Raw genomic sequence first — 11760 nt, 5'->3', positions numbered from 1 at the left:
TGGGGGTGGGCTTTGCAATTTCCTGTGCTCAAGATACCACCCAGTGTCCAAGTACACTTCCTGTTGCCTTTTGATGGAGATGTAGCCAACACCATGTCTGCCTGCATACCACTAGGTCCCACAATGATGATAATGGATTGAACCTCTGACAATGTAAACCACCACCCCAATTAAATGTTTTCATTTATAAGAGTTGCTATGGTCATGGTGTCTCTTCACAGCAACAGAAACCCTAACTAAGATAGGCAGAAGCACTTTACCCTCTGAGTCATCTCCCCAGGCTCTTATATTCTTTTTAGAAACCAAGAAGACTTGTGATGATCACCTCCTCCCATACCATTCTCTTTGCTCACACCTACTGTCCTCATAACAGCATTGGTGACTGTTCCAGGTGGTTTTTTTTTAATTAGGTAAAGGAAGAGAGTGTTTCTTAGTGTCTTCCCTAAGGGAAGAGGCTCAGAAGGCAGAGACAGCCAGACCCTGCAGAATGAACAGCCTCTGAGGTCAGTTATACTTCTTCAGAAATTCACCAATCCTGGTCTTGACCATGGGGTCCAGCGTCGAGCAGTCCCAGCTGGGTAACTTCACCAGTCGGTCATGAGCTTCCCAGAAGAGGGTAGAACCAATGGTTAACTCCACCCGCATCCGCCATTCGGCAAGTTTGGAGCTGATGAAGACGTTGTGGTCACCCCCCATCGGCTATGGGTAAACAAAAGGAAGATGTGATCAGCATCAGCACCAGCTGCACTCGGGTCTTCTGTAGCCTCAAGGGTTATCTGTATCTGCCTCTGCAAAAAAGGGATGAGTTTGGGGCTGGAGAGATGGCTCAGAGGGTAAGAGGCCCCTAGTTCAATTCCCAGCAACCACATGGTGGTGGCTCACACTCTCCTTGCCAGCAGTACATTGTATGCTTAATAAATAAATCTTTTTTAAAAAAAGGGGGGGGGATGAGTCTTTCTTGGCAAGTGTCAAAACTATACCATCTATGTGAAACAGGCACTGAGGGTCCTGGTCAAAGATGGTGACTCCTGACCCAGGTGACTCCCACTTCTCATTTCAGGAAGGAATGGAACTTAATTGCTTCCTTCCCCAGTGTTGGGTCTCCTTCTGTGATCAGAACAAGAGCAGTAAGAAGAGGCTCAGCATGCAACCTGCTTAGCGGTTAGCTGCTTCATTAAGAAATATGCGCCCCAGGGTTGTTTTGTCACATGCCCTTAATCCTCACACTTGGAAGGTGGGCAATCTCTGTGAGTTTGAGGCCAGCCTGCTTGGTGCAGGCCAGAATGGTTTCCCTTGAACTGTTCCACATCACACATTGGCCTATGACTAAAGTTGCTACTTTGAGTCCTGGCTGGAAACTATAAAGTCCTCTCAAGACCCTGGCCATGGGCTGGGCATGTGACTCAGCAGACAGAGGACTTACATAGCATGCACAAAGCACTGGGCTCAGGATCCAGCACACTACAAATGGGACATTGTGTTTGTTATATACCTGTCATCCCCACACTGGAGAGGTAGTAGCAGGAGTATCAAAAGCTCAAGGTCTTTACAACTAAATAGCCAGTTTGAGGCTAGCCTGAGACACTGAGAGCTAAGGCTAGCTTAAGAAAGGAAGTAAGGGAGGAAGAAAAGGACAATGGAAGTGTCTAAACTGGCTAGCCTGCATATACCAGCTAGCTCGCGTGGACTGAGCGAGCATACATGTAAAACACATGAAAACCCTGCGCTCCTACAAGTTTTCCTCCAATGCACAGTGCTCTCCACTGCTCAGACCCAGAACTGGGAGTGCTGTCTTAATGCTCCTGCCTCTGGAGCTCTGGAAAAGAGGCAACCGGGAAAGAGACACCGGGAATCTCCATATACTTCCTGGCAAGTCCAGCAGGAAGAGCGGGTATCTGGGAACTTAGCTGGTATACCATGGTTTTCTCTTCATCCCTGGCTCTCCCTCTGGCTTCTCTCCATGCCATGGAATTTTGTCAATTTCCACGATCAAGATGTTCCTAGATTCAGAACCACTGATTCTTTCCTGTCACTTCCAGGTGGGTCCAGGCACCCCGACCTGACTCCCACATCTGCCTCTCTTGGTCTATTCCCCAGACTCCAGTCCCTGGTCACAGAAACACCTTCCCTCTCCCCATACCTGCATCATCTCCACCAGGGCCACTAAGTCAGCCAGGGAAATATTGTCTCCAGTGATAAACATCTTGTCCTGCAGAAACTTCTCCTCAAACTGCTGTACGTTTCTCTTCACCTCATCAACTGCCTCATCCACCTTCTCAGCAGGAACCTCCTCACCCGTGATCATCGGGATTAGACACTGGGCAGGGAGGGAAGTGGACGATGGAGAGGCAATATTCCAGCCCATTCCCCCTGCCGGGCTTTGGTATCCCTGTCTGTTAGATAGAGCTTGGACATGATAGGGGCCGGAATCTTTAAAACCTGGAGTCTAACTACGGGTACTAACTTCAGAAGGAATCGAGGTGGATACAGCCAGTACTCAAGAGAGCAAGCTGTTATGGAAAGGCAAGCCCTGCGCTGGCTCTGATTCCCTGTCTTAGCAGGTGATCCTGGCTAGCACCTGATTCCACTGTGATAGCATCTGCTCCGGGGCCCTCTTCAGAGCTGGTGCTGTGCTGTTTAGACTTCCTGCTTCCAAAACTGTGTGCCTACTAAACCTCTTTTTAGGCTGGAGAGATGGCTCAGCGGTTAAGAGCACTGACTGCTCTTCCAGAGGTCCTGAGTTCAATTCCCAGCAACCACACGGAGGCTCACAGCTATGTATAATGAGATCTGGTGCCCTCTTCTGGCCTGCAGGCATACATGCAGGCAGAATGTTGTATACATAATAAATAAATAAATCTAAAAAAATAAAATAAAAAATAAACCTCTTTTCTTCACAAGTTACCCGACCTGGAGCATTTTATCATAGCAATGAAAAATGAGCTAAAAACACAAACAGAAACTAGAAGTCAGAATATGTGTGCTGGTTGTCACCTTTTAAGTTTACTGGCATTCTCTAACTTAGAACCAAGTTTCATGAGTCCTGCCTTGACCCTTTCTAGTTGCCCTTTGCCTTTGCCAAGTTTTGTCCCACTTAGTTCATCCCACAATCTCTGAGAGGTAGGCAGACATGGGATCCTGGAAAAAGAGGCTCAGTCAGCAGAACCAGGCCTGGACTTCAGGCTGTCTGATTGTTTTGTTTCCCTGTTCCTGAGCCCCAGGCTGGGCCACTCACCTTGATCCACAGTATCTTGTTCATGGGCAGCTGAAAGGCTGTATGCTGCCAGGCCATGAACTCGTCCACACGGGCACGCATGTGTAGGTCTGGCGGGTACCAGTGGGAAGGTGCACTGTACTTGCGGCATAGGTAGAAGAGGATGGCCACACTACAGAAAGGGCGAGTCGGGGCACTCCTTGTACCTTCTGAAAGCCCCGACACCACCCCAACATGGCCTTCAACCACAGGCAGGCCTTACGTGCTAAATTCCGGCAGGAGGAGGAGGAACCCAAAAGGTTCCTCTGGGAAGTCTACCCCAAGCTGTTATGTCAGACCAATAGTCAGCAAGACACGGGTCGCTGAAGGGCGCTCAGGAGTTGATGAATGGCATAAGAAAGGGTAATGCCCCGCCCCCCAAATCACCAGGCAGTGGTGGTGTACACCTTTAATCCCAGTGCTTGGGAGGCAGAGGCAAGCAGATCTCTGTAACTTCGAGTTCAGCTTGGTCTACAGAGCAAGTTTCAGGACTACACAGAGAAACCCTTTCTCGGAGAGAAAGAGAGGGGGCAAAGAATGTTGAGATTCCAGAGGGAATGGGGACATCAGGGAACTGCTGAACGAAACACGTGGCTGGTGAGATGATTGCTGTGGTGGGAAGAGGACTGCCAGAGACACTTAATTCTTTTTTACCTAATTTAGTTTTTGTGTATGAGTATTTTGCCTGTGTGTATGTCTGTGAACCTCTTGTGTGTCTGGTGCCCTCACAGGCTGGAAGACGTTTGATCCCCCAAAACTAGAGTTACAGACTATGAAACACTCGTGAGAGCTGGGAGCCTGGGTCCTCTAGAGAATGGTTAGGGATCTTAGCTGTGGAGCCTTCCCTCCAGTCCCAAGACTTTATCTTTAAGATTCTGAGGGATGAGAGGATATAGCCCTCTAGTTAGAAGAGGTAAGATAAGTCTCAGGCAAGCCAAGATGGTGGCTCACGCAATAACCCATTAAAAGGGATTGGTCTCGTGGGGATGGGTGTGGGATGGGGTGGTGGGGACCAAAGGATACAGGGCAGAGGTTAGACCAGAGCTTTGCAGGAAGGGATGGCCCAGGCTTGCTAACGGACAGTTAGTGTATGTAGGAAATGCCACAGGACGGAAGAGCACACAAAGAAGGCCAATCAGAAACAAACAAACTGAAATCAAACAACCAGAGTTGAGATGGTTTGCAAGTCCCACTAAAGCTCAGAACGACATTGCATTCCCACCAGGGGAATTTTAGGAGGTGGGACAACTCAGGGTGATGGGATTGCAAGGGCAGATTGATTCATGCATTGTTAAAATGATTGATAGGTGACCAGGTTGACACAGGTGGTTGAGTTCTGTAAGCACACACATAGATGCTCTCCCGCCCCAGCTCACTTGTTTGCTCACCGCGTTGTAATCTCTCTGTTACTAGGACCCAAAGGGAGGGCAGACGCTAAGCCAGGTACCAGTTCCACTCTCCTGGGCTTTACAGCCTTTAGAACCACGAGTGGAAGTCAACCTTCTGCTCTTTAGAATCTCCCACGCTGCCCAATTCAGCCACAGTAACCCCAAACCAACTAAGCAGGACTTGAGAGGGACTGCTGTGGAGGCTCAGTGGTCAAGAGCACTTGCTGCTCTCCTGGAGGACCCTGGTCTGGTTCCTAGCCCCCACATGGTGGCTCGCAGCCATCCATAACTCTGGTTCCAGGAGATTTGATGAGCTCTTCTGGCCTCCCGGGCACCAGACATGCACTCAGTGCACATACACACATATAGGAAAAAAACTCATGTATTTAAATGTGGGACTTGAATATGAGCTGGCTAAGGATAGAATCTGGGAAGGCTTGGTAATTTCACCCGTTGTCATAATGGTATTGGCTGATGTATGTGTTAGAGTCTTTGTTTCTTAGTGGGATATTTCTAAGCACTCATGGGTAAAGTGATGGAACGTGTGGGAGGAGGACAAACAGAGGGAGGTGTCGATGAGGCAAAGTGGATAGCCCCAGAAGCCAGGAGATGGATGTGTGAGGTTTGCTGAAAATCCCAGGACTTGGGATATAGAGACAGATGAATCTCTGAGATTAAGGCCAGCCTTGTCTACATAGTGAGTTCTAGGCCAGTCAAGTGTACATCAATCTTTCCTCATCTCAGGAAATAAATAAACAAATTAATAAATGCTGGCAGGCAGATCTGTTCCCACTGAATCTCCCAGGAGGAGCAGAGACGAATCTTACCTTTCACATAAGATGAACTTTCCGTCTCTGAGGCTGGGGACCTTCCTCAGGGGGTTGATTTCGATGTATTCCTTGCTATGGTGGTGACCTGAGGGGGCAGGGAGGGTCTGGGGCTTTGGGGACCCCAAGGGAAAGAGAACTTGGGCTTCTAGAGACAAAAGGGGGAATCTGAGGCCTCAAGAACCCCATAGCTTGCCCCAGATCATGGGGAAAGCAGAGATATTGCCAAGGCCAGGGTTAGGAAAGATCCCCCCTCCCCTTGTGACCCCCTTTGCCAGGGATCAAACCATCCCTTTGGCTCCCAGGAGCTAGAAGTTCAGTCTTCACCCAAGGCTTAAAATTACAACCTCAGCCCTAGGGACCTAAGTGCGGCCTTCCGTCTCATCACCGCTCACTCACTCTTGTTCCCCTTTGAAGGGATTGGGCCACTGAACCATGAAGCTTGCAGAACCCTGCCAATGCACCCAAGGTCCCTTGATATCTACAGAGAACTCCACAGCAAGCGGGACTACTAACCCCTCCTGACCCTCCTGTTTGCAAGAGGAAACCCATTGGGAGTCCACCACACCTCGTCCATTTCTGCAGCTCCCACGTCTACTGCACAGTCTACTGCTCTCTCTCCTCGGTGTCTTGGATCTTGATCCACCCATCCCCATGGGGGATGAGGGTCTGTGCAACCTTGAGTGCATTTGTTTTTTATGTTCCTGTCATTTATCTCCTCCTCCTTTCCTTCTTTTTTTATTTGTGCATATGAGTGTGTGTGTGTGCGCGCACGCGCACAATTGCGCACACATGGGAGCACGCATAACCTGAGTATCAAACCAAGGGTCTTGTTTGTGGCATGCTAAGCAAGTGCTTTATCACTGAGCCACAGTCCTAATCCCAGAGCAAATTTGAACACTGAGAGAGGATGGGCACAGACTGGGGGAGGGTGGGCACAGACTGGGGGAGGGTGGGCACAGACTGGAGGAAGGTGGGTACAGACTGAGGAAGAGTGGGCACAGACTGAGTGTCATATGCTCTGTCCCATGGTAATGGGTGTGTCCAGGGTCAGCCTGGTTGGTGGGTGCTACAGATAACAAGATGTGAGACCTCTAGAGGTGATGGTCAAAGCTCCAGCTCAGAGTCTGAGGCTGGCCTAGCAGCCCTCCTTCCTGACCCCCAAAGATCCTATTCACCCCAACGGGAGATTGCTGTTCATGGTGGCCGGCAAAGGTTAGGCTAGATAGGGACAAGGCATGAGTACATTGATATCTCTTTCACCTGTTTCCCTTGCTGACCTTTGATCCTCAGAAGCACTCTCACCAGGCACCCTGGGAGCACCTCAGGACCAGGCTTCCTGGCAGCACTGAGGACTGACCTTTTAGGAGATCCACAAATTGGAAGTCAAAGGAGATGCCATTCTTCATGGCAAAGATGTAGACGGCGCGGCAAGGTGCTGACAGCAAGTCCATAAACAGCTCCAGGCCCATGTTGGGATGTTTGCCAAGCCCACAGCTGCAGTGGGTGGAGCACAGACCTGGGCCTGTGTCTAGCCTGAGCACCCAGGTCTAGGCCCTCTCCCACCTGAGCTGAGAGCCCTGCATTCTGGAACTTACATCCCTTGATGTTCTCATGAGGCCAGGGCACCTGGAATTCTTACAATAGCAAAGATTCTGAGACTCAGGGGTGTCGAGGGGACTTCCCAGAGGGCTGGGACAGGTTCCTATTGAGCCTGTGCTCTGTGGCTCAGCCCCACAGACATCTGTCTGAGAAAGGCTCACGTCTGAGAGCATCCCCAGGGCCAGGCCTTCTCTGAAGAATAGGGTGAAAGGGAACTTACAGGTCCAGGATAAGAAAAAGACAAGGACTGAGTTTGCATGGCCTGACGTAAAGACTGGGCTGTCCGTGGGTAGATCTACTCTGAAATGCAGTTGGGAAAGAACTGGAAAAAGGTAGGTGCTTCATCTTGGATTTTGAATGATCTCTGAAGGCCATGCGTTAAAGGTGGTAGTGGGAGCTTTAAAAGGTGGGGCCTGTAGAGCTGGTACTATAGCCCAGTGGTAGCGTGCATATAGAAAGCCTAGGCTCTACCCCTATGACTAATGGTGATAAAGAAAGGTGAGTCCTGGCAGAAGGCATTGACACACTGAGAACAAGTTCTTGAAGGGATAGAAGGTGTTGGCTCATTGGAGGACATTTTCTTGAGGGGGCCTATAGAATGAAAGTCTCATCTTTCTTCTTTTTCTTCCTGGTCATGAGGTCACAGTTCTCTCTGCCATATGCACTTCCTCACCGTGTCTAACACCCCCACCCCCAGAGACCTGAAAGCAATAGGTCCTCTCAGTCATGACTCTTAACTCTTTAAAATCTTGAGACCAAATAACCTCTCTTTCCTTTAAAAAAATTTTAGGGGCCGCAGAGATGGCCTGGTGGTTAAAAGCGCTAACTGCTCTTCCAGGGGACCTAGGTTCCATCGCCAGCACCCACAGATAGGCTTACAAAAAGACCTGTTCCAGAATACCTAATGCCCTTTCATGGCCTCCACGGGGCACAGACATACGTGGAGGTAAAGAGCCATGCACATAAAATAGAAAGCTTCTTTTCTTTGAACATTTATGTTTATTTTGAAATTATGTATATGTGGGAGGGAGAGTATATTTATATATATATATATATATTATACATGTATGAGTGAAGATGCCCAAAGAAGCCAGCAGAGGACAAAAGAGCCCTTGGAACCAGAGTTACAGGTGTGTGAGCTGCCCAACACGGTGCTGGGAACTGAACCCTGCTCCCCTGCCAGGGAAGAACGCGGCCTTACCTGCTGAGCCACCTCTTCAGCTCCCTTTTCTTCATTGTAAGTTAACTCTCTAGGGTATTTTGTTACAGTGATGGGAAGCTAACACACTGCGGGAGTTCAGGGAGCAAAGGGTCAGTTTTGAGGGCGCTCAGGGTGTGGGTTCACCAGACTGTACGATGCAGGAACCCAGAAACTCTTTAGCCTTGATTAAAGCAACACAGCTCCTACTGTGCACCGCGCAGCTGTGGAAGAAGGTCACTAGAAACGCATGCTGAGGCCACAGTGTGGCTTTGGGCTTTACGGCTTTATTAGTTAATTTCCTCTTTGCTGCAGTAAAATACTTGGCCAGACAAGATAGGGAAGGAAAGATTTATTCAGTCTCATGCTCTATCACGGTGGAAAGCCATAGGGGGAAGGGTCTTGAGGCAGCAGGTCATATCAAATCTGGGGTCAGGAACAAGAGGGTGGTGAACACTGCTGCTCACATTTCTTTTCTTGCAATCTGGGAACCAACCCCAAAGAATGATGCCCCCCTGCCCCCGCACACACACACACCTGTATTCCCTGGCGGCACCCAAGGTCCTATGGCTGCTACTTCACCAAGTAGCCTGTTCAGAGGTGCAAAAGTTCCCTTTACAAGACAAATTGTGCCCATTCTTGCTCTTCCCGCTGTTTTTCTGAAGAGGGAAGCTGCTCTCTGCCTCTCTCTCTCTCTCTCTCTCTCTCTGTCTGTCTGTCTCTCTTCCCTCCCCACTCCCTTATCACAATAAAACACCCACTTAAGCTCTGTCTCTCTGTCTGTCCCTCACCCACACGCAAAGGTCAGGCAGAATCCTATCACTTCCCACTTTAGTGAACCCAGTCAAGACACGCCCTCACAGGCGTGGCCAGAGACGTGCCTCCGAGGTGACTTAGACTTTGTCACGTTGACAATAACAATTATCTTGGAAGATGCCCTGTCTTTCTAGGCCTCGTTTCCACAGGACAGTGTGAGGCTGAGGATCAGGATCTGTTTGTAACAGACAGTATCATGCAGGGCAGAAAGCAAGCTTCTTCCCCTTAGTGAACACCTCCAGAAGCCACTGCAACAGCTTCTGTGCCAGCAGAGGGTCGTGCCACACCTTATGGGTCCCCTGGGGCTAGAATATTAACTTGTGGAGCTCCTAGAATCGCCTTCTGTGGGCCTAACAGCCAGCTGAGGTCAAGCTTTGGAGAGGTGACAGCCCACGTCTGCTAGCAGGCAGGCATGAAGGCCTCTCTTACTTTGATTCCAGGAACATCATCACACCTACCAGGGAGACCTGCTCAGTAGCCAGGAAGGTCCTGGCTACTAGGCCACTGTTGTGTAATATTTTATTTGTGTTCTGACAAATAAAGCTTGCCTGGAGGTCAGAAGGCAGAGCTAGCCACTGATTAACCATAGGGCAGTGGTGGTACATGCCTTTAATCCCAGCACTTGGGAGGTGGAGATGGGAAGTGATAAGGTGGAGTGTAGACAGGATCTCAGTTTTTTGGACTGAGCAACAAAACCAGTAGGATACAATTGGCTGCTCCCGGTCCTCTGATCGTCCAGGTTTTTAACCCGATATCTGACTCCTGGTTTTTCTTAAGATTAATTAGATTAACGAGTCAGACCATTAACCTAGTTGCTGTGGGCCTGAGTCAGCCCTCTCAGTAGCTACTGGAGCATCACCCAAGACTTCCTCAGTGGGAGGGGCAGGCCACACTTGGCCAGGAAAATAAATATCTCATCCTGGATCCTCACAAGCCTCCTTGAGCTACTCTACCTGTCTTCCTTGAGGCCAACAGTTAGTGATGCCCACTGGGGCTCAATGTTTACAAGGCTTCTGAAGATTCCTGGAGGAAAGAGTACTGTGATGGATTGATGATGTCTGTCCGGGGCAATGGGAGGGAGAAGCTATATATACCAATTGGTACCTTCCATTACTGGCAGTCCTGGCTCCTGCCCCAGTCTGCAAGACAGAATTGAGATGACTTACTTTGTACATGTGGATGCTATTGGCAGGCAACATGATGATGATATTGAATGCAGTGATGGATTGATGATGTCTGTCCGGGGCAATGGGAGGGAGAAGCTATATATACCAATTGGTACCTTCCATTACTGCAGCCCTGGCTCCTGCCCCAGTCTGCAGGGCAAAGTTGAGGAGGTACAGAAGACAGCTATGCTGTGGTCAGCTAGAGTAGCTATTTTTCTTGTTTTGTTTGTTTTTGAGGCAGGGTCTCATTCTGTGGTACTGACTGACCTGAAACTTGCTATGTAGACCAAACTCACCTCAGATTCATAGAGATTCACCTGCCTCTGCCTCTCTATCTCACCAAGTGCTGGTACTACACGTGTGTGCTGCCACCCGCCATAGTTGGGTTTGTTTTGTTTTCTGTTACTGGAAAAACATATTTATAACAGCATATTAAAGAAAAAGAGGTTGGGTCTGGAGAGATGGCTCAGCAGTTAAGAGCACTGGCTGTTCTTACAGAGATCCTGAGTTCAGTTCCCAGCAACCACATGGTGGCTCACAAACATCTGTAGTGAGATCTGGTGCCTTCTTCTGGCCTGCAGGGATATGTGCAGGCAGGACACTGTGCATAATAAATGAATTAATTTAAAAGAAGGAGAGGTTAATTCTGGCTCACAGGTGGAGTGCAAAGGCCATCAAAATGGAGAAGGCATGGAGGTAAGGTAGAGGGAGTATGAGCTGCTGGTCTCATCCCATCCACAGCCAGGGAGCAGAAGTCAGCCCTCACATTCGTACATGCTTCTTTACACGCTGTCCTGGACTCTATCCAATGGCATGAAATCACCCGTATTTAGAAAATCCCTTCCCAGACTCACCCAGAACTGTGTCTTCCACATGATTCTAAATTCAGTCTAGTTGACCATCAAGATTAACCACCAAGGGCTCAGATGATGACTGATGACTCAGAGGTTATGAGCCCTGCCTGCTCTTCCAGAGGTCCTGAGTTCAATTCCCAGCAACCACATGGTGGCTCACAGCCATCTGTAATGAGATCTGGTGTCTTCTTCTGGCCTGCAGGCAGAACAGATTATACTTAATAAATAAATAAACCTAGGGGGAATATTTTGGTAAACGAAATATTTACCGACAAACAGGAAGGGAGTTGGGAATCTTTCTGAGCCAATCTTTGGCTCACACCCTAACATTTAACCAGCTTCTCCAAAGCTTTGCCTTTAGGAGAGGGACACCAAGGCTGTATTCTGTCTGCGCAGCATCGTTACTGCTCCACCTCCACACACTGCTGGGACATGTTCCCCTCTTCTCCTCTCTAGATCCACATTTCCACCCTCTTCATCTGCAGCAGCCCTGGTCTGCCCTCTATGGGGGCCTCACTCCTTCCAGCTAGCAGCCCCATTCCAGACAAGGGAAGCAGCCCTGCCCTGTGGAGGACTAGCAGTGTGGGTGTTATTCTTTTTTTTAAAAATGCTCCAAGATCCCCCGCGGCAGTAGGCAGCAGAAATGTTGTAGGTCC

General features: G+C 49.2%; 1 protein-coding gene across 1 annotated transcript; it reads right to left on the bottom strand.

The window, feature by feature from the left end:
- Positions 1–504: 504 nt before the first annotated feature.
- On the bottom strand, positions 505–6940 carry LOC142853967 (glutathione S-transferase theta-4). Its single transcript, XM_075979122.1, has 5 exons — positions 6829–6940; positions 5469–5556; positions 3236–3386; positions 2141–2317; positions 505–699 (listed from the first exon to the last, which is right to left on the bottom strand). The coding sequence occupies exons 1-5, from the start codon at positions 6938–6940 to the stop codon at positions 505–507; spliced, it is 723 nt and encodes a 240-aa protein (XP_075835237.1).
- Positions 6941–11760: the final 4820 nt, after the last annotated feature.

Source organism: Microtus pennsylvanicus, chromosome 7 (genome assembly GCF_037038515.1).
Source record: "Microtus pennsylvanicus isolate mMicPen1 chromosome 7, mMicPen1.hap1, whole genome shotgun sequence".
Lineage (NCBI taxonomy): Eukaryota > Metazoa > Chordata > Mammalia > Rodentia > Cricetidae > Microtus > Microtus pennsylvanicus.
This window is presented reverse-complemented; position numbering and strand designations above follow the sequence as displayed.

Coding starts and splice junctions, on each gene's coding strand:
- LOC142853967 (XM_075979122.1), bottom strand. CDS start 6,940: ATGGGCCTGGAGCTGTTTATGGACTTGCTGTCAGCACCTTGCCGCGCC. Junction 5,557..6,828: donor ATTTGTGGATCTCCTAAAAG/GTCAGTCCTCAG, acceptor CTGCCCCCTCAG/GTCACCACCATAGCAAGGAA. Junction 2,318..3,235: donor ACAAGATACTGTGGATCAAG/GTGAGTGGCCCA, acceptor CTCCCTGCCCAG/TGTCTAATCCCGATGATCAC.